Source organism: Scyliorhinus canicula, chromosome 16, assembly GCF_902713615.1.
Source record: "Scyliorhinus canicula chromosome 16, sScyCan1.1, whole genome shotgun sequence".
Lineage (NCBI taxonomy): Eukaryota > Metazoa > Chordata > Chondrichthyes > Carcharhiniformes > Scyliorhinidae > Scyliorhinus > Scyliorhinus canicula.
This window is the reverse complement of record NC_052161.1, coordinates 54,386,358-54,406,729: the sequence shown is the minus strand read 5'-3', so window position 1 is coordinate 54,406,729 and position 20,372 is coordinate 54,386,358. Positions and strand designations below refer to the sequence as shown.

The 20,372-nt window shown below is 45.1% G+C and overlaps 1 protein-coding gene across 5 annotated transcripts in view; it reads left to right on the top strand.

Moving 5' to 3' along the window:
* ide (insulin-degrading enzyme) overlaps positions 1 to 20,372 on the top strand; it is a 245,968-nt gene that overhangs the window by 54,257 nt on the left and 171,339 nt on the right. For all 5 annotated transcript variants that reach the window (XM_038822333.1, XM_038822331.1, XM_038822334.1 and 2 more), the window contains 3 exons: positions 6,593 to 6,800; positions 11,153 to 11,322; positions 19,246 to 19,368. In XM_038822333.1, coding sequence (XP_038678261.1) covers positions 6,593 to 6,800; positions 11,153 to 11,322; positions 19,246 to 19,368 — 501 coding nt within the window. The remainder of the gene's footprint in view (positions 1 to 6,592; positions 6,801 to 11,152; positions 11,323 to 19,245; positions 19,369 to 20,372) is intronic.

Here is a 20,372-nt window from a genome sequence, read left to right as displayed (position 1 = left end):
TGAAACTGAATCAGGCTAAGCCTGGTGCAAGATGAGGAGGAATTGACCCCGCACAGGCCCTCATCCAGCTCCTCCTCCCACTTGCCCTTCAGCTCCTCCACCGAGGCCTCCTCCGCCTCCTGCAGCTCCTGATATATTTCCAATATCTTGCCATCCCCTACCCACATGCCCGAGACCACCCTGTCCTGTATCCTCCGGGAAGGCAGCAGCGGGAATTCCCCCACCTGCTTTTTCACAAACGCCCGAACCTGCATGTACCTAAAGGTATTCCCCGGGGGTAGCTGAAATTTCTCCTCCAGCGCCTTCAGACTAGCGAAAGTCCCATCCATGAACGAACCTGTGATTGTTCCATATCGGGCCCCAGACTGAAGCCCTTGCCTCCCCCTTGTGCCGTCTCCACTGCCCCCAGATGCTCAACCGGGATCGTGGTATACCGTGTCGGCGGAAGCGTGTACGGTGCCGTTATCAGTGCCCCCAAGCTAGTATCTTTACAAGTCGCCGCTTCCAACCGTTTCCATGCCGCCCCCTCTCCCTCCATTACCGAGTCATGGATATATTCGCTGCCCAGTAATAGCTGCAAAATCCAGTAGCGCCAACCCACCTGCGTTCCAAGAACAGTCTCTTAACACGCGGGGTCCTGTTTGCCCACACAAATCCCATAATAATCCTATTTACCCGCTTGAAAAGGACTTGGGGATGAGAATGGGAAGGCACTGGAAGACGAACAAGAACCTGGGGAGGACCGTCATCTGTATGGACTGCACCCTGCTCGCCAGGGAAAGCGGCAGCATGTCCCACCTCTTAAAGTCCTCCTCCATCTGATCCACCAGTCGCGCTAAATTGAGCTTGTGCAGGGCACCCCAGCTCTTAGCCACCTGAATGCCCAAGTAGCGAAAGCTCCTCTCCAGCATCTTGAGCGTTAGCTCTCCCAGTCTCTTTTTTTTTCCTGGCCCCTCGCATGTATCACTTCCAACATTCAGCTTATTCCCCGAAAAGTCTCCAAAATCCCTAAGAATCTGCATGACCTCCCCCATCCCCTCCACCGGATCCACAATGTACAGGAGCAGGTCATTCGTATACAGTGGAACATGATGCTCCTCACTAACCCCCTCCAGTTTCTCTGGATTCCCTCAACGCGATGGCCAGCGGCTCAATCGCCAGGGCAAACAGCAGGGGGGACAGGGGGCACCCCTGCCTCGTTCCACGATGTAACCTGAAATACTCTGACCGCAGCTGGTTCGTCGACGCACTCGCTACCGGGGCCCGATACAACAATTTGACCCACCCTATAAATTCCTCCCCAAACCCAAATCTGCCTAACACTTCCTTGAAGACCTCGTTAATCCTTGCCGAGCTAAACACCGTGTTACCCCCCCCCCCCCCACCCCCAACTCTAATTCCCCCAATCTCCCTGGCCGCCTCTCTCTTCCGCAGCTGATGTGCCAACATCCTACTTGCCTTCTCCCCATACTCGTACACTGCTCCCTGTACCTTCCTCAACTGAGCCTCAGCCTTCCCCGTGGTAAGCAAGTCAAACTCTGCCTGCAGGCTCCGGCGCTCCTTCAACAATACCTCCTCGGGGGATTCCACATACCTCCTGTCCACCCTAAGTATCTCCCCCACCAATCTCTCCCTCTCCATCCTATCCCTCTTCTCTCTGTGGGCCCTGACTGAAATTAGCTCCCCTCTGACAACTGCCTTCAGCGCCTCCCAGACCACACTCACCGAAACCTCCCCATTATCATCTCCACATAGCTTTGGATACACCTCCGAACCTGCCCACAGACCTCCTCGTCCGCCAGTAGTCCCATGTCCATTCTCCACAGAGGGCGTTGGCCTCTCTCCTCCCACAGCCCACAACTCCACCTAGTGCGGGGCATGGCCCGAGATCGCAATGGCCGAATACTCCACCCCCTCCATTCTCGGGATTAGCGCCCTACTTACCACGAAAAAATCAATCCGAGAGTTCGCCTTGTGCACGTGGGAGAAGAAGGAAAACTCCTTCGCCCTTGGCCTGGCAAATCTCCACGGATCCACTTCCCCCATCTGGTCCATGAACCCCCCTCAGGACCTTGGCCGCTGCCGTCCTCTTAACCGATCTCGACCTAGACCAATCCAGTGCCGGGTCCAGGACCGTGCTAAAGATCCTACTCAACATCCGCTTCATGAACCCTGATTCGTCCTAGTTCGGAGCGCGCACATTCACTAGTACCATCTGGGCCCCCTGCAACCTGCCACTCACCATAACATATCCCCTTTATCCGCCACAATACCCGCTGCCTCAAATGCGCCAAAATTGCGCACCCCCCCTGCTCCTTGTTCTTCCCATCCAGCCCTGAGTGGAAAAGCTGCCCCACCCATCCTTTCCTCAGCCTGGTTTGATCCTCGATCTTCGCCTGGCTACGTCTGCTTTTAGCCCCTTTTAAGTGCGAAAACACATGGGCCCTCTTGACCGGCCCATTCAGGCCCCTCACGTTCCACGTGATCAGCCTGGTCGGGGGGCAACCAACTGCCCACCCCCCGCTGACTAGCCATCTCCTTTTTTAGGGCAGCCATGTGCCCGTGCCTCCAGCCCCCCAGGCGGAGGCTCCCCGTCCCGACTCTCGGCCGACCCCACCTCCTGTGATGCAGCTCTTCCCAACTGTGACCTCACCCAAAGCCTCGAGGGCCCTTTCCGTGGAGGTCCGCCTTGGCCCGGTTGAATCCCGTACGCTTCTTGGCCAGCTCCCATGACCACTGGGCCCACACTGCCTGATCCCGCCAGCCACCATCTTGCTTTTTTGTGCCCATTCTCCTCTGTTCTCCAAAGCCGCTTTTTTAACCGCCCCACTCCTGGTCCACTCCATACAGCGCTGGGGGACCCTCACTGTTTCCTTCCCACACCGGGAATCGTTGTCAAAGTGCCACTGGAGGTCCTTAAAAGGGCCCAAAAGTCTGTTATCGGCGGGAGCTGGTGCGACCTACCTGGGCATAGCCGCAACCAGAAGTCCCTATTTTCAGTTTGTTAAATACTATGTTGTGATTTGGATCTCAAATCTTTTGACTATTATAATAATAATAATCGCTTATTGTCACAGATAGGTTTCAACAAAGTTACTGTGAGAAGCCCCTAGTCACCACATTCTGTTGCGGGTTCGGGGAGGCCGGTACAGGAATTGAGCCCGCGCTGCTGGCCTTGTTCTGCATTGCAATCCAGCTGTTTAGCCCACTATGCTAAACCAGCCCCATCTCGTATTTAATAATCATCAGCTCTCTTTAGCACAATTTTAGGAAATGAAATGTCAAGTTTATTACAAAACACAATTACATGCTCCATAACGTCACAAGCCAGTGACGCTGAGTAGGTTTCTGGTTGTTTCTGCCTGCTCTCCCCTTTGCCTTGTTTCCTGTCTGTGTTAGACTTTCACTTGTTGCTCTTCCTGGAGTTGCACCCCCTGAGTTCCTCTCTTCTACTTTGCTTTTCTCTCATGTGACCTCTGCTGTCTGCTGCTTTGGACCATCCGTTTCCTCCATTTTTGTCTGGAGGTTGAGGCAAATATACATTCCATGGAAAGAAAACGCATTGTTACTTTACAAACAAACCTGTATTGTTTTGTTACAAATTCCATCTCATGTCCACCTTCCTTGCCTTCCTGCTAAATAAATGCCTGTTGTTGTAAAATGACTACTCTTGTGCATGAGATTAGGCAGAATATAACAGCAAGGTGTTTAATCTGAAGGGTATAGCAGATGTACCAAATCTTTCAAACCGAAGTACAAGAAAGCAATCCGGAGCAGGAATCCTTCCTGGCGCTTTTGTTATTGTCCTCCTCTCTCCTTCCCCACCTATCCATGGGGTTCTGAGGCCAACCATACAATCTCTAACACCTTTCACAATGATTGAGAGGGCAGCACGATAAGAACATAAGAACTAGGAGCAGGAGTAGGCCATCTGGCCCCTCGGGCCTGCTCCGCCATTCAATGAAATCACAGCTGATCTTTTGTGGACTCGGCTCCACTTTCCGGCCCGAACACCATAGCCCTTAATCCCTTTCTTCTTCAATGGCGCAGTGGGTTAGCCCTGCTGCCTCACGGCGCCGAGGTCCCAGGTTCGATCCCGGCTCTGGGTCACTGTGTGGAGTTTGCACATTCTCCCTATGTTTGCGTGGGCTTCGCCCCCACAATCCAAAGATGTGCAAGGTAGGTGGATGAAACACACTCAATTGCCCTTTAATTGGAAAAAAATTAATTGGGTACTCTGTTTTTTAAAATAAATTTAATGATTGAGCTATGCCACCTTTTTCAATTTCTTGGATTAGTTGGTTGCATTAAAACATTCACCTTTTTGATTAACTCGATGTGTTCTTGATATTTGCACCCAAATGATTGTCGAGGAAAATGATTTGAATCACTTAGATTCTTAACAAGTTGTACTCAGCGATACAATGATAGGTGTTTATCCCTTTGTCAGTGCTTTCAATTTCACATGTTCCGCATTGCTGGATTTTAAGCAGAAGATAAATTATTTTTCATAAAAGAACAAGCTCATCAAAAAATCCTAATGATGTATTATGCACTGACTGGCAATGCAATCAGCTCAGGGTGGAGGCCATCGAATAGATTCGGTGGGAAGGTACAGGTGTGCAAAGATCTGTGAAAGCAGACAATATAGATTTCTCCTTTTCCATCCTCCACCACCCTATCCAAAAAAATGAAATAAAAGCATTTCCTATGTTTAAGAAATTTAATGTTGAATATGCTTCTTTGACTGAAATCTGATTAGTGCAGAAACACACAAATGTTGAAGAATTGATTAGAAGCTAGGTGGCTTGTCAACCTGTCTTCATTTTGGTGTGATAAGTAACAACTGAGGCAGGGAACTAAATGTATACAATGGAATAAAACAAATCAAGAAACATAAATTTCTGATGAAACGTTTTTGTACTAAAAGTCAATTTTGAGATGTGACACTGAATATTAGCTTAGCAAGTATGCAATTATCAGATGGGACTAGTTCTTGTAGTGAATACTCAGCACTCGGTAGTCATAAATCATGTCTCCCTCTCTGAAGATGTGGAACATTATACTTAGGATAACTAGAGTAATTAAAGTTTTTTAAAAATCACCATTGTTACAGTTGGCTATCGAGGTGATTACTTAGATTATTTATTTGCCCTCCTATTACGATCCCAGACCAGACCCCAACAGTGGCTAGGATATGGGACCGTAACCCCAATATTTTATTTTTAAGGTTGCGGAAAGAATGGTTCTCTTCAGGAGTGGTTGCATGAAAAAATAGGGCTTTGATATTTCTAAAACAAAACTTTAATTATGAGTACAACCAATTTCACAACCAAAAGTAACAGCCTACGAGTATCCCTTAACACAACTATGCAATTTCCCATTAAAAACAAGAAAAACTTGTAGTTCTTAATACAGCTTACAATTAGTGTAATTGGAACCCCTTCAGACTCTGGCTGAATACATTCAAATAGTTGCTCCAACTTTGTTGTTTAAGCCTCTTCCTTGTCTTCAGACAAAACTGCTCTGCTTTAAAATATTACTTAAAAAAAAAACTATCCTACTTAGAAGAAATTGTCGTCTCGAGAGTCAGCAGATCAGAACTCGTCCGTCTCTCTCTCTCTCTCTCTCTCTCTCTCTCCCTCTCCCTCTCTCTCTCTCTCTCTCTCTCCTCTCTCTCTCTCTCTCTCTCTCTCTCTCTCTCTCCTCTCTCTCTCTCTCTCTCTCTCTCTCTCTCTCTCAAAGCTTCTCCAAACTCATTGCCTCTCTGCCTTTCTGGGCTTCACCCAGCAATGACCTCATCTCCCAAGCTAAAAAACAAATGATACTGCAGGCTGTAAAAGCACAGGAACTCCCCAGGGACTTCCCTCGGAAAGCCACTATGCATTAGCCCAGATTGATAAACACATCCCTTGTCAATTTCATCTGCTATTCCCTAGAAGCAAAACAAATCCCTTTTTAAAACCGTGATTGCTGCAGTCACACACTATACCCCAGTCTTTAACTCTTTTAACGTGTCCACTACATTTAAAATCTAATTTTCCTAACATCTTTCAGTCATTACACTCAGCAAAAAAATTGAATTAACTGGAGTCAACTATAGAAATAGCTGTGTTTTTTGGGGTGGCACAGTGATTGGCACTGCTGCCTCATGGTGCCGAGTTCTCAGGTTCGATCCCGCCCTGGGTCACTGTGTGGAGTTTTCACATTCTCCCCGTGTTTGCGTGGGTCTCGCCCTCCCATCCCAAAGATGTGCAGGATAGGTGGATTGGCCACACTAAATTGCCCCTTAATTGGGGAAAAAAGGATTAGGTACTCATTTATAAAATAAAACTATTATTCAAATTGCCATAAAGTAGTAATTTTCAAAATTATATTCATCCCACTTTTATGTTCGAAAAACAAACCAATATCCTTTTTTGTAACTTGGACAGCTTTTTGAGTCAATTATATTGTTCCAGTTGTGTCTTCTATGTTCTGAAAAAAGATGCTCTTCCATTATTTACAATGGTATAGGTAACTTCAAGATTAAGCACTAAATTCAGATGTCTGCAGTTCTAAACTTTATTATCTCCTTTTTATTGGTTTTCAGGCTCCTTGGCAGATCCCAAAGAGATACCTGGACTTGCCCACTTTTGTGAACATATGCTTTTCTTAGGGACTGAAAAGTATCCAAAGGAAAATGAATACAGTCAGTTCCTCAGTGAACATGCTGGAAGTTCCAATGCATTCACCAGCGGAGAACATACCAACTATTATTTTGATGTATCAAATGACCATTTGGAGGGTGCCCTGAATCGGTAAATAAATGAATATAATTTCAAGTTTCTCTCCTTCCTATGTGCGCTCACCTACCCGTTTGCAATCACATGCATTCTACATTATTGCTGTACACTTTGTGTCAAGTTCTTGTCTCGCTAGATATCCCGTGATCGCCTGTCCCCAGGCTTGGATGAAGAGTCCGACATGATGCTACTCTTCACTGTTTGAGAAATGGGTCAGCTTGGGCGACATGGTAGCTCAGTGGTAAGCGCTTCTGCCTATGGCGCTGAGGACCTGGGTTCAATCCCGGCACTGGGTCACTGTTCGTATGGAGTTTGTACATTTTCCTTGTGTCTGCGTGGATTTCACCCCCACAACCCAAAGATGTGCATGACTGGTGGATTGGCCATGCTAAATTGCCCTTTTAATTGGAAAAAAATAATTGGGTACTAATTTATATTTTTTAAAAAAAGCAAGAAATGGGACACTTCATTTCAGTGTGTTTGGATGGGAAGTTCACCTGTTGGCAATGGGTGTATATATTTTGTATTCCTGATTAAACATGAATTCTGTAGTGTAATTTTCAACACCTTTTAATGCAGAGGGAATTTGTACTACAATTTTTCCTATCTTCCTCTTATTTGTAATTATTCTTGTCTTGCAATTAAATTTCTGTGCTGCAATTTAAAATGGAGGATAGCTTGAAAGAGGAGCACATTGCTTAGAGTCTCCCTAGCACGGTACAGCTTGATAAGTACAATTCTTACATTTATTTATTCAGTTTTGTGATGTAAACCTGGATTTAGTGTCAAACATATTGTACTGTGGTGAGAAATGCCATGTCCTTTTTTGCCCAATGTCCAGTTAAATATTTCCTGATCAGGATTTGATTACCACCTTTTTAACAGACAATAGCCTGTTGAACATTGTGGTATTTTCATGGTGGATGGAAAGGGCAGACTGTAGCCAGAGCTGCTGCCTCCAGAAGCAGGCTCCAGGCAGGAAAATGCAGAGCTCTGCAGGTTAGGAGTCTCACCTTTGTTCACTGTGATATTGGCCCAATTCTCCAGAATCCCTACAGTCTATTGGGTCTGCATCCACCCTCTGAAAGAGCACCCGACTTGACCTTTGGACACTAAGGGGCAAATTCTCATGGCCAACCCACTGAACCTTCACATCTTTGGCTGTGGGAGGAAATCGGAGCTCCGGGAGTAAACCCACGCAAACACGAAGAGAATGTGCAAACTCCACACAGCCACCTGAGGTTGGAATCAAACCCATGTCCCTGGCGCTGAGACAGAGCAGTATTTTTTTTTTAATAAACATTTTATTGAGGTATTTCTTTGGCATTGTAACAGCAACAAAATCAACAATGTACGTAACAAGGAAAGTATTAACATAGTGCAAATACCGCCTCCCTCTCCCACAGGTCCTACCCTTGCTTACCCTCCCAACCTACGCTAACCTAACCCCCCCCCCCCCCTTCTGCTGACGATTAATTCTCTGCGAGGAAGTCGGCGAATGGTTGCCATCTACAGGCGAACCCTAACAGAGGCCCTCTCATGGCGAACTTAATTTTCTCCAGGGAGAGGAAGCCAGTCATCTCCGAAAGCCAGGTCTCTGATTTTGGGGACTTTGAGTCCCTCCACGCTAGTATTATGTGTCTCCGGGCTACAGTTCTTACATTTATTTATTCAGTTTTGTGATGTAAACCTGGATTTAGTGTCAAACATTATATTGTGGTGAGAAATGCCATGTCCTTTTTTGCCCAATGTCCAGTTAAATATTTCCTGATCAGAATTAGGTTACCACCTTTTTAACAGACAATAGCCTGTTGAACATTGTGGTATTTTCATGGTGGATGGAAAGGGCAGACTGTAGCCAGATAGGTGGCTGCCTATTCTCCACCCCAAAGAATCTGCTCATCCGGGCAACTGTCATATGAGCCCGGTGAATGACCTTAAATTGGATCAGGCTGAGCCTGGCACATGTTGTGGTCGCGTTGACCCGACCCAGCGCGTCCGTCCAAAGGCCCACCTCTATCTCTCCCCGCAGCTCCTCCCACTTTTGCTTCAGCTCCTCGGTCTGTGTCCCCTCCGAACCCATAAACTCTTTATGTATGTCCGAGTCGCTCCCCTCTCCTATCCATCCTCTAGAAACCACCCTATCCTGAATCCCCCTTAGCGGCAGGAGTGGGAAGGTTACAGCTCCAGGGTCCCAGGTTCGATTCCCGGCTGGGTCACTGTCTGTGTGGAGTCTGCACGTCCTCCCCCTGTGTGCGTGGGTTTCCTCCGGGTGCTCCGGTTTCCTCCCACAGTCCAAAGATGTGCGGGTTAGGTGGATTGGCCATGCTAAATTGCCCATAGTGTCCTAATAAAAGTAAGGTTAAGTGGGGGTTGTTGGGTTACGGGTATAGGGTGGATACGTAGGTTTGAGTGGGGTGATCATGGCTCGGCACAACATTGAGGGCCGAAGGGCCTGTTCTGTGCTGTACTGTTCTATGTTCTATGTTGGTACCTGCTTCCGCAAAAAGTCCCATACATGTAAATATTGAAATTAATTTCCCCCCGCCTATGCAAACCTCTCCAACGCCCTCATACTCGGGAACCTTCCTTCGCTCGAGCATTCTTCACTCGCGGGGGACCCCCCCCCCCCCCCCCCCATACACACACACAAAGCTTATTGATCCGCTTAAAAAAGGACCCCGGGATGAAGATGGGGAGGCATTGTAAAACTAATAGGGATCTTGGGAGGACCTTAATTTTTACTGATTGAGCTCTGCCTGCCAGAGACAACGGGAGCGTATCCATCTCTTGAAATCCTCCTTCATCTGATCTACCAACTGGGCAAAGTTCAGGCCTGTCCCGATCCCTCGCCATTTCGAAACCCAGGTACCTGAAACTGTCCCCAACCACTCTGAACGGCAGTTCCCCAGTCGCCTCTCCTTCCTGACCTCTCGCATGGGCCACAAACATCTCGCTCTTCCCCATATTGAGCTTATACCCCAAAAACAGGCCAAAATTCCCATAATTTCTCCCCCCCCCCCCCCCCCCCCCCCCCCCGGTACCAACCCCATCCAGTCCCTTGAGGCCCTCCGAGCAATTGCCAGCGGCTCTATCGCCAGTGCAAACAGCAGTGGGAGAGGCTCATTCCTGTCTCATCCCCCGGTGCAGTCTGAAATAGTCCGAAGTTGTCCTGTCTGTCCGTACACCTACAACCGGAGCCCGGTACAGCAACCTAACCCAGTCAACAAAGCCCCTTCCAAACCCGAACCACTTCAGCACCTCCCATAAGTAATCCCACTCGACCCGGTCAAAGGCTTTTTCTGCGACCATCTTGACCTCACTACCTTCAGGAGGCATCATGATCATGTTTAGCAGCCTTCTTGCATTGGCCACCAGCTGCCTGCCCTTAACGAACCCAGTCTGATCCTCCACTATAACGCCAGTACACGGTCCTCAATCCTGGAGGACAACATTTTGGCCAGAAGTTTGGCATCTACGTTCAGCAAGGAAATTGGCCTGTAAGACTCACATAGCTCCGGGTCCTTGTCTCTTTTCAGAATGAGCCAGATCATGGCTTGTGGCATTGTCTGGGGCAGAGCCCCTCTTTCCTTAGCCTCGTTATAAAGACCTTCATCAGCACCGGCCCCAATATTCAGAGAACTTTTTATAGAACTCGGCTGGGTACCCCTCCGGTCCCAGGGCCTTGCCTGACTTGCATGGCCTTCAGACCCTCCACTAACTCCCCCAGCCCTTCTACCAGCTCCGAGACAGAGCAGTATGCATCCCCTAAGTGTTGGGGAACCTGGCCTTGCCGCCTACTCCCATTTGTAAAATCCTGGTCCCTCTGTTCTGACATGGGCAGAGGCATGTAAACCTGACCCTATATTTATATTGGGATGTTACCATTAATGAATTGAATAGATTTATTTCCATTCCCACCCATGCCCTTTGTTACTTACATAGAATGCACATATGTAATATTTAAGCAATCACTATTTCTCTTTTTAAAAAAATTTAGAGTACCCAGTTCATTCTTTCCAATTAAGGGGCAATTTAGCGTGGCCAATCCACCTACTCTGCACAACTTTGGGTTGTGGGGGCGAAACCCACGCAAACATGGGGAGAATGTGCAAACTCCACACAGACAGTGACCCAGAGCCGGCATCGAACCTGGCACCTCAGCGCCATGAGGCAGTAGTGCTAACCACTGCGCCACCGTGCTGCCCCAAGCAATCACTCTTTCTGATACTTCAGTTGTAAATCGTCTCGGTATTGATGACCTTTTGACACCGAATGTACAATAGAGCTTTCTTTAAACAATTTTAGTGTGATGTGGGTGTACGTTTCTTGAAGCTGTGCTTATTAATTTTTCTTTAAATGTCTAGGTTTGCCCAGTTTTTCCTTTGTCCTTTATTTGATGCCAGCTGTAAAGATAGAGAAGTCAATGCTGTTGATTCAGAGCATGAGAAAAATCTAATGAATGATGCTTGGCGACTGTTCCAGTTGGAGAAATCCACAGGCAACCCTGAACATCGTTTTAGTTCATTTGGAACAGGTTAGTATTTAGTACCAGTTGTGATGCATGTCCTGAAACATTTAGCTCTGCTTTTCTCTCCACACAGTCTGACCTACTGAGTGTTTTGAGCAATTTCTGTTTGCTTTTTATTATTTGTCTTGGCAGTGTTGTTAAAATCCATGTCACTAGGGTAGCACGCTGGTGCAGTGGTTAGCACTGCTGCCTCATAGTGCTGAAGGCGTAGGTTCAATCCCAGCTCCGGGTCACTGTCCGTACAGGAATTTGCACATTCTCCCGTGCCTACACAACCCAAGATGTGCAGGATGGGTTGATTAGCATCTGTAGTGTACTTACCTTAAAAAGTTATTGATTTTAATAAGTACCTAAATGCTGCAATGCACTTGTGCAGTAACTTTAAATTGCAGCACGGTGGCACAGTGGCTTAGCCCTGCAGCCTCATGGCGCCAAGGTCCCAGGTTCGATCCCGGGTCTGGGTCACTGTCCGTGTGGAGTTTGCACATTCTCCCCGTGTTTGCGTGGGTTTTGCCCCCACAGCCTAAAAGATGTGCAGGGCAGGTGGATTGGCCACACTAAATTGCCCATTTAATTGGAGAAATGAATTGAGTACTCTAAATTTAAATTTTTAAAAAAAATTCAGCACAGCATACGACTCCTAAAATTATACACTCAGTTATTTCCTAAATTTGTTTAATCAACAGCTCTCAACATTTTGGTTAAAGGGACCTAAGTGGCTCAGGAAATATTGTTAACCATAAACACTGGTGGATTGACACAGACCCTTTGACAAAGCTTTGACAAAGGGTCATCTGGATTCGAAACATTAACTCTTTTCTCTCCCTACAGATGCTGCCAGACCTGCTGAGATTTTTCAGCATTTTCTCTTTGGTTTCAGATGGATTTTGCTTTTATGGATTGATATAGAAATATGAGAGACAGAATCTGCTTTCCACGCATTATGGACCAATCTTATTGGTTGCTACTTCACCAATATAATTAATTCAATCACATGATATAGAAATACCTCCGCTACTGCAAAACACAATTTATATGCATTTTAACAATTGCCCTTTAGAACTGCATTTTGCTGCCCATGTTTTGAAAGATAAGTCAACTGTTACTGTATTTCAATTTAATTGACAGCTGTGTAGTTAGGATCAAAATTAGTAACTTCTAGTCTTTACCATATGCTCGTCAAACTGTGCCTTAGATGTGTGCTTAAGTTGTCTCTGCTCCTGACTCCAACTGATTTTGTAATTGTCATTTCTGTCTCCTTAGCAAAGGAGGAAGAAATCAAGTTTAAAATAGTTTTCGAATGGTCTTTTTTCTTCTCTACTGCGCTTTAATGCAGTGGATTAATTCAAAATAACGCAAACACCTGCAGACTCTTAACTCAGCTGTTGTTCGGGTTGGTGTGATCTAAATTAATTCAGAGCGGTTTCCGTGCTGACAAAACTGAGTATTTAAAAAGGATGCACAAGGTTTTAAAGAAAACTGAAAATCAAGAAAGAGAAATTAAATAAATGAGCCATTGGATTTTTAAATGTTTTTTCCAATTAAGGGGCAATTTAGTGCGACCAATGCACCTACCCTACATCATTGGGTTGTGGGGTGAGACTCATGCAGACGTGGGGAGAATGTGCAAACTCTAAACGGGAGTTTGCACAGTGATCCGGGGCCAGCATCAAATCTGAGTCCCTGGCGCCATGTTGAGTCATTGGATTTAAGAACGAAGCATTGTGGAACCATGTGTGCAATAAGCATATTTTGCTGTAACTCTACTTCAGCAAGTTGTATTTTTGAAGGTTGTCTTGGTGTTTATGTGAAATGTAATGCTCTTACAAATGTACTCCAATCATTCTCCCCGTATCTGCGTGGGTCTCGTCCCCAAAACACAAAACGATGTGCAGGGTAGGTGAATTGACCATGCTAAATTGTCCCTTAATTGGGGAAAAAAAATATTTGGGTACTGCAAACTTATTAAAAATAAAACAAATTTACTCTATAGTAGAATATTGTAGCTTCTCCCTCATTAAAATATCTGTAAGAAGTCTTACAACACCAGGTTAAAGTCCAACAGGTTTGTTTCAAACATGAGCTTTCGGCGCACGGCTCCTCCCTCGGGTGACGGGAGAGGTATGTTCCAGAAACATTTATATAGACAAAGTCAGACATGCCAGACAATGCTTGGAATGCGAGCATTTGCGGGTAATCAAATCATTACAGATCTAGAGATAGCGGGTGATCCCAGGTTAAAGAGGTGTGAATTGTCTCAAGCCAGGACAGTTGGTAGGATTTTACAAGTCCAGGCCAGATGGTGGGGGGTGAATGTAATGCGACATGAATCCAAGATCCCGGTTGAGTCCGCATACATGCGTGCGTACTTAGCTATAAGTCTTTGCTCGGCAATTCTGTGTTGTCGCGTGTCCTGAAGACCGCCTTGGAGAACGCTTACCCAGAGATCAGAGGCTGAATGCCCTTGACTGCTGAAGTGTTCCCCGACTGGAAGGGATGTCTGCATGGTCTCACCAATGTACCACGTTTCGGGACATCCTTTCCTCACATTGGTGAGACCGTGCGGACACTGCGACAACGTATGAACGGGCATCGTGCGACAATCACCAGGCAGGAATGTTCCCTTCCAGTCGGGGAACACTTCAGCAGTCAAGGGCATTCAGCCTCTGATCTCCGGGTAAGCGTTCTCCAAGGCTAAGTTCCGCACGCATGAATGCGGCCTCAACCGGGATCTTGGATTCATGCCACCATCTGGCCGGGATTTGTAAAATCCTACCAACTGTCCTGGCTTGAGACAATTCACACCTCTTTAACCTGGGATCACCCCCTATCTCTGGATCTGTAATGATTTGATTACCCGCAAATGCTCGCATTCCAAGCATTGTCTGGCATCTCTGACTTCGTCTATATAAATGTTTCTGGAACATACCTCTCCACTCACCTGAGGAAGGAGCCGTGCTCCGAAAGCTCGTGTTTGAAACAAACCTGTTGGACTTTAACCTGGTGTTGTAAGACTTCTTACTGTGCTCACCCCAGTCCAACGCCGGCATCTCCACATCATTAAAATAACCACCACCATTTCTTCTGGGAACACATTTAATTCAACATCAGACAGGCGATTACTTCTGAACAAAACTCATTTAGTCAGCAAGATATCAGGTGAAATCAAAATCCAGATGAACAGTTGCTGAATGATTTATCGGCTCTCTTGATTTCACTTGCGTGTCCACAGAGGATGATTTGATTGGACAAGCCGCTAAGAAGAGAATTTGTGTATATGTGCATATCCTGTTGACTATTTGTTGAATTGCCCATGGTTGTGATGAAAATACCAATGTTTTATTTTAAATTTAGAGTGCCCAATTAATTTTTTCCAATTAAGGGGCAATTTAGCGTGGCCAATGCACCTAACCTGTACATCTTTTGGATTTTGGGGGTGAAACCCACGCAAACATGGGGAGAATGTGTAAACCCCACGACGGACGGTGACCCAGAGCCGCGATCGAACCTGGGACCTCGGCGCAGTGTGGGGTTATGTAAATTGGGGATGCACTACAAGATTGGAGAAAGAATGCCTGCAATTTCTCTGAAACTTTCCACTGAGTGCTAGCAACATTTTCTGTTAGTCACATTCGGTATTTTGTATGCTTTAAGCCATTTAATAAAAATTAGCATCACCAGAATAATTATAGTAGAGAAGGAGGGTATTCAACCCGTCAAGTCAGTGCCAGCTCTCTGCACGAACAATTTAGCTAGTCCCACTTCATGCCTTTTCCCCTTGGCCCTGAGATTTTATTCCCTTCAGGCACTTATTCAATTCCCTTTTGGAAGCCATGTTTGAACCTGCCTCCAGCTGAGGCAGTGCACTCCAAATCATAACTGCTCACTGCATTAGATTTTCCATATGGCGTTTTTTTTTTGTGTTGCCAATTAACCTAAATCGAGGTTCTGTTTCTTGACCCATCAGCCAATGGGAACAGTTTCTCCCTTCTCCCTATCTACTGTCTAGACCCTTCATGATCTATCAAATCTCCCTTGAAACTTTTCTTTTTAAAAAAAAAAATTAAGAGTACCTAATTATTTTTTCCAATTAAGGGGCAATTTAACGTGGTCAATCCACCTAACCTGCACATCTTTGGGTTGTGGGGGCGAAACCCACACAGACACTGGGAGAATGTGCAAACTCCTCAGTCAGTGACCCAGGGCTGGGATTCGAACCCAGGTCCTCGGTGCCGCAGGCTGCAATGCTAACCACCGTGCTGCCCCCCTTGAAACTTTTCTTGAAGGAGAACCACTCGAGGTTCTCCAAATTGCATGTAACAGAAGTCCATAATTTTTTTGTAACCAATTCTCATAAGTGTTTTCTGTGGCCCTAGTACAACCCCTGGTGAACTCTTCCTTTCTGTCATTCATTGCTATTTTGTTTGTGTTACTCATCCAATACTCTGTGTTATCCCTTTTTAATCCATGGGCTTTAGCTTTGCGGGCAAGCCTGTTATATGGGACTGTGTCAGACACCTTTTTTGAGGTCCAGGACATCATTAGGGCAGCACGGTAGCATAGAACATAGAACATTACAGCGAAGTACAGGCCCTTCGGCCCTCGATGTTGCGCCGACCTGTGAAACCCCTCTAAAGCCCATCTCCACTATTCTCGAATCGTTCATATGCCTATCCAGTGACCATTTGAATGCGTTTAGTGTTGGCGAGTCCAATACTGTTGTAGGCAGGGCATTCCATGCCCTTACTACTCTCTGAGTAAAGAGCCTACCTCTGACATCTGTCCTATATCTATCTCCCCTCAATTTAAAGCTATGTCCCCTCGTGCTAGACATCACCATCCGAGGAAAAAGGCTCTCACTGTCCACCCTATCTAATCCTTTGATCATCTTGTATGCCTCAATTAAGTCACCTCTTAACCTTCTTCTCTCTAACGAAAACAGCCTCAAGTCCCTCAGCCTTTCCTCATAAGATCTTCCTACCATATCAGGCAACATCCTGGTAAATCTCCTCTGCACCCATTCCAATGCTTCCACAACCTTCCTATAATGTGGCGACCAGAACTGCACGCAATACTCCAAATGCGGTCGCACCAGAGTTTTGTACAACTGCAACATGACCTCATGGCTCAGAAACTCAATTCCTCTACGTAGTGGTTAGCACAATTGCTTCACAGCTCCAGGGTCCCAGGTTTGATTCCCGGCCTGGGTCACTGTCTGTGCGGAGTCTGTATGTTCTCCCGTGTGTGCTCTGGTTTCCTCCCACAGTTCAAAAATTGCTTGTTAGGTGGATTGGCCATGCTAAATTGTCCTTAGTGTGCAAAATTGCCCTTAGTGTTAGGTGGGGTTACTGGGTTATGAGGATAAGGTGGAGGTGTCGGCTTGGGTAGGGTGCTCTTTCCAAGAGCCGGTGCAGACTCGATGGGCCGAGTGGCCTCCTTCTGCACTTTACTCTCATCAAACCTCTTGGTTACATGGTCAAAATCCAATCATTATTGTCAGTTAAATATGAGTTGCATCTAACAAATCCTTAATTAATCCAAGTGACTACGTTTCTTTGAAATGGTACTATGGGTCTCTTATGTCTACTTGAAAGGGCAGATTTATTTTGTAGGTGGGCAACTGCTTTCTTTGTCACTGCATCTCGAGCTATTGACCAGAAGCCTACCCAGGGACAATGGTTCCAACTCATTTTATTTTTTAGAAACATTAGGTCAATACCTGAGGAGGTTGAGGTTTCGAATGTGCGTTTAGTATACCAAGAATTACAGCACATCAGAGGCCATTAGCCAGTGTTTAAGCTCCCACAAGAAACTCCAACCTTTCAAATTCATCTAACTCAAACTGCAGATTTGTTTATTTCCTAATGTATCATGAGATACAATGTTAAATAGAAATGCAAGCTGTGAGGACACAAGAGACTGCAGGTGATATAGACAGGTTAAGTGAATGGGAAAAGGTAGTAGATGGAAGATAACGTACAAGATAGGGCAGCACAGAACATGTGGTTAGCACTGAGGCTTCACAGCGCTAGGGTCCTAGGTTCGATTTCCCTGCTGGGTCACTGTCTGTGCGGAGTCTGCACGTTCTCCCTGTGTCTGCGTGAGTTCTCTCCGGGTGCTCCAGTTTCCTCCCACAGTCCAAAGACGTGTCGGTTAGGTGGATTGGCCATGCTAAATTGCCCTAAGTGTCCAAAAAAGGTTAAGAGGGGTTATTGGGTTTTGGGGATAGGATAGAAAGAAGTAAGAGCTTAAGTGGGTCGGTGCAGACTCGATGGGCCGAATGGCTTCCTTCTGCACTTTATGTTCTATGTCTCTAAAAGTGCATGTTTTCAGTTTTGCAACAAGATATTTTAAATGTGGAGTTATAATTTGGTCAAACTATTATGCACTCTGCTTCCAATGAAGCTTTGTAAAGAAGCAAACAAAAGAATGTTTTACCACTGGATTAATTTCTTGGGAGAAATCCCTTTTGTTTAAAAGTGTTTGGCAGGGGAAGGCGAAAAAGTTTCAACAGTTTTCCTGGATATTGGCGGCCTGGTAGCACAGTCATTAGCACTGTTGCTTCACCGCTCCAGGGTCCCAGGTTCAATTCCCGACTTGGGTCACAGTCTGTGCAGAGTGCAGCATGCATGTACAGCAAATTGCCCAATAATTGGAAACGATGAATTGGATACTCTAAATTTATTCACAAAATTTGAAATGAAAATATTCCAACTGAGGGAGTGGTAGTGCTGGACTGTTGGAAGGTATCATCTTTCAGATGAAATCTGCAAAAGGGGCTTGTTTGGAACATAAATGCTGGCATCGACCAAGTAAAATTATTACTTTTGATTTGCTGCACACTGGCTCTAAAATCTATTGACACAGACTGGTACTGAAGTTGACTCTTGTGATTTGTTTTGTTTCTGACTACAGAAAAAAGTCTTGAGTTGCAGGAAAAATACATTTTTGGGCCTGCATTGTTCTTGGCTGAAAATATTACATTTTATTGGTTTGCCTGATATTAATAACAATCGATATGACCACAGAAGCTGAGACAACCTAATGAAATTGAAGTTGGTTCAATGCTGATACATTGTGTGTTTATAAGCAGCTCAATGGTGCTGTAATCTTTTAATACAGCATCTACTCAGTTGGTAGCCTGACTCGCAGGGAGAGTGGGCTGGAAATCTGATGACTGCTCCAGTTCTCTGACCTGCATACCCTTCAATTTCATACTGTAACTATATTGGAAAGTCAGGATTTTGGATTAAACTTGGTATTAATAGCTGTGATGAATGCAAAAATAACACTGGTTTGGTGTTTAAATGTCATTTGCATCCCAGTTTCACACTTTTTTTAGTGAAATACTTTTTTTCCACAAAACAACAATACATTACTGTCAGCTATGGTCAGTTAGTTAATTCATGAATCTGAGTCAGACGTTTGAGTCTTCAAGTTCTAGTCCAGAATTTGTACAGAGAAGTCAAGGCTGACACTCGCAGTGCAGTATTGTGGGGATGCTGCACTATGGACGTTCATCAGTACTGATGAAAAGTTAACATTTTCTCTGATGTTGACAGACCAGTTGAGCATTTTCTATTTGAGTTCTGGCTCTGCAGTATTTGCTTGAGTCCTATTGAGAAAGATCACCACTGTGCAGGGAATTACATGATGGTGCTTAATTTAGTGACTGCTCTTTCAGGTTTCAAGAGGTCAAAGTATGTAAGAATAGCCCCTCTACTGAAATAGTCGTGTGAGAGTTCTTGGGCTGCAGCAACAAGTTTGCAGCTCCCTTGTTTTGGAATTCCACAAACCCTTTCCAAAATGTTAAACCTGATTATGTTGACATGTAAACTCAACCAATAACCAGCTTCATACAAAACTATAACCTAGCAATTAGCTAATTTATCATGCTGATGAAATCTGCACTTTTATTTTCATTATTAGGCAACAGACACACCTTGGAAACTAGACCAGCTGAGATGGGCTTAAATGTACGACAAGAACTCCTCCAGTTCCACTCGACTAACTATTCATCAAACCTGATGGCTCTCTGCATCCTAGGAAGAGGCAAGTACTGCATTGGGTAAAACCCTTTGTTGATATGTAATTCTTTATCCTGAATCGCATTTTGTGTTACCCTGGAAATTTCTTTTTCTAAAAATGCAATGTATCACTGGACTGTTGAATTGTTTGTGTTGCGATCCCAGCTGGTGTTGCTACTGGACAGTTCGGTCCCAGAATGGAGCTTTGGCTTGATGGATCGTAACTTTTATTGCTGATTAATAAATGTCTTATTCTTTTGTTAAAAGTTAAACATGAAAAGATTAAGCATGATGCATGACTTCTTCTCCCACGTATATCATTACAATTGATATTAGGATTATACAATTTACCAAAATAGATTTTCCCCTCCCCTTTTTAATAAGTGCAACAAATATAGGAAAACTTTGTACAAAATGGGTTCAGACACAGAACAAACTGCCAGCATAAATACAAGTAGTACAGTACAGAACAGATTCAAAACGGGTCAATTGAGCGATCAGAGACTCTAGCTTAAATGCCGGATCAATGAGATACCACAACAGTGAGTTGGTAAAAGGAGGGCAAGATAATAATACACCCTTTCATAATCTTAGAAGACCTTTATCAGGTTACCCCTCGGTCTTCCAGAGAAAATAGTCCCAGCCTGTTCAGTCTTTCTTGATGTAACTCACAGTTCTGGTACTGTTTTAGTGAACTGTTTTTTAAACCATCTCCACTTGCTTTGTATCCTTTTCATAATGTGGAGCCCAGACTACTCTCAGTACTTGGTGTAGTCTATAATCATTTTTTTTTTCTCTCTTTTGTCTTTTGTTGGTTCTTTTAATGTTCTGATAAACCTGTAGAACTAAATAAATAGCTTTTCTGCCCTTTCGCTTGTTAGTTATATAATATGATAAGCTCTGATGTAATTGACGAATGCCAGTTGAATTAGAGGTTTAAATCATGAAGTAACACATTTAACTAAACAAATGCATTACGCAGGACCATAGCTTTGAAATTGAGTCCATTTTTGAAACCAGTTGTTTTTT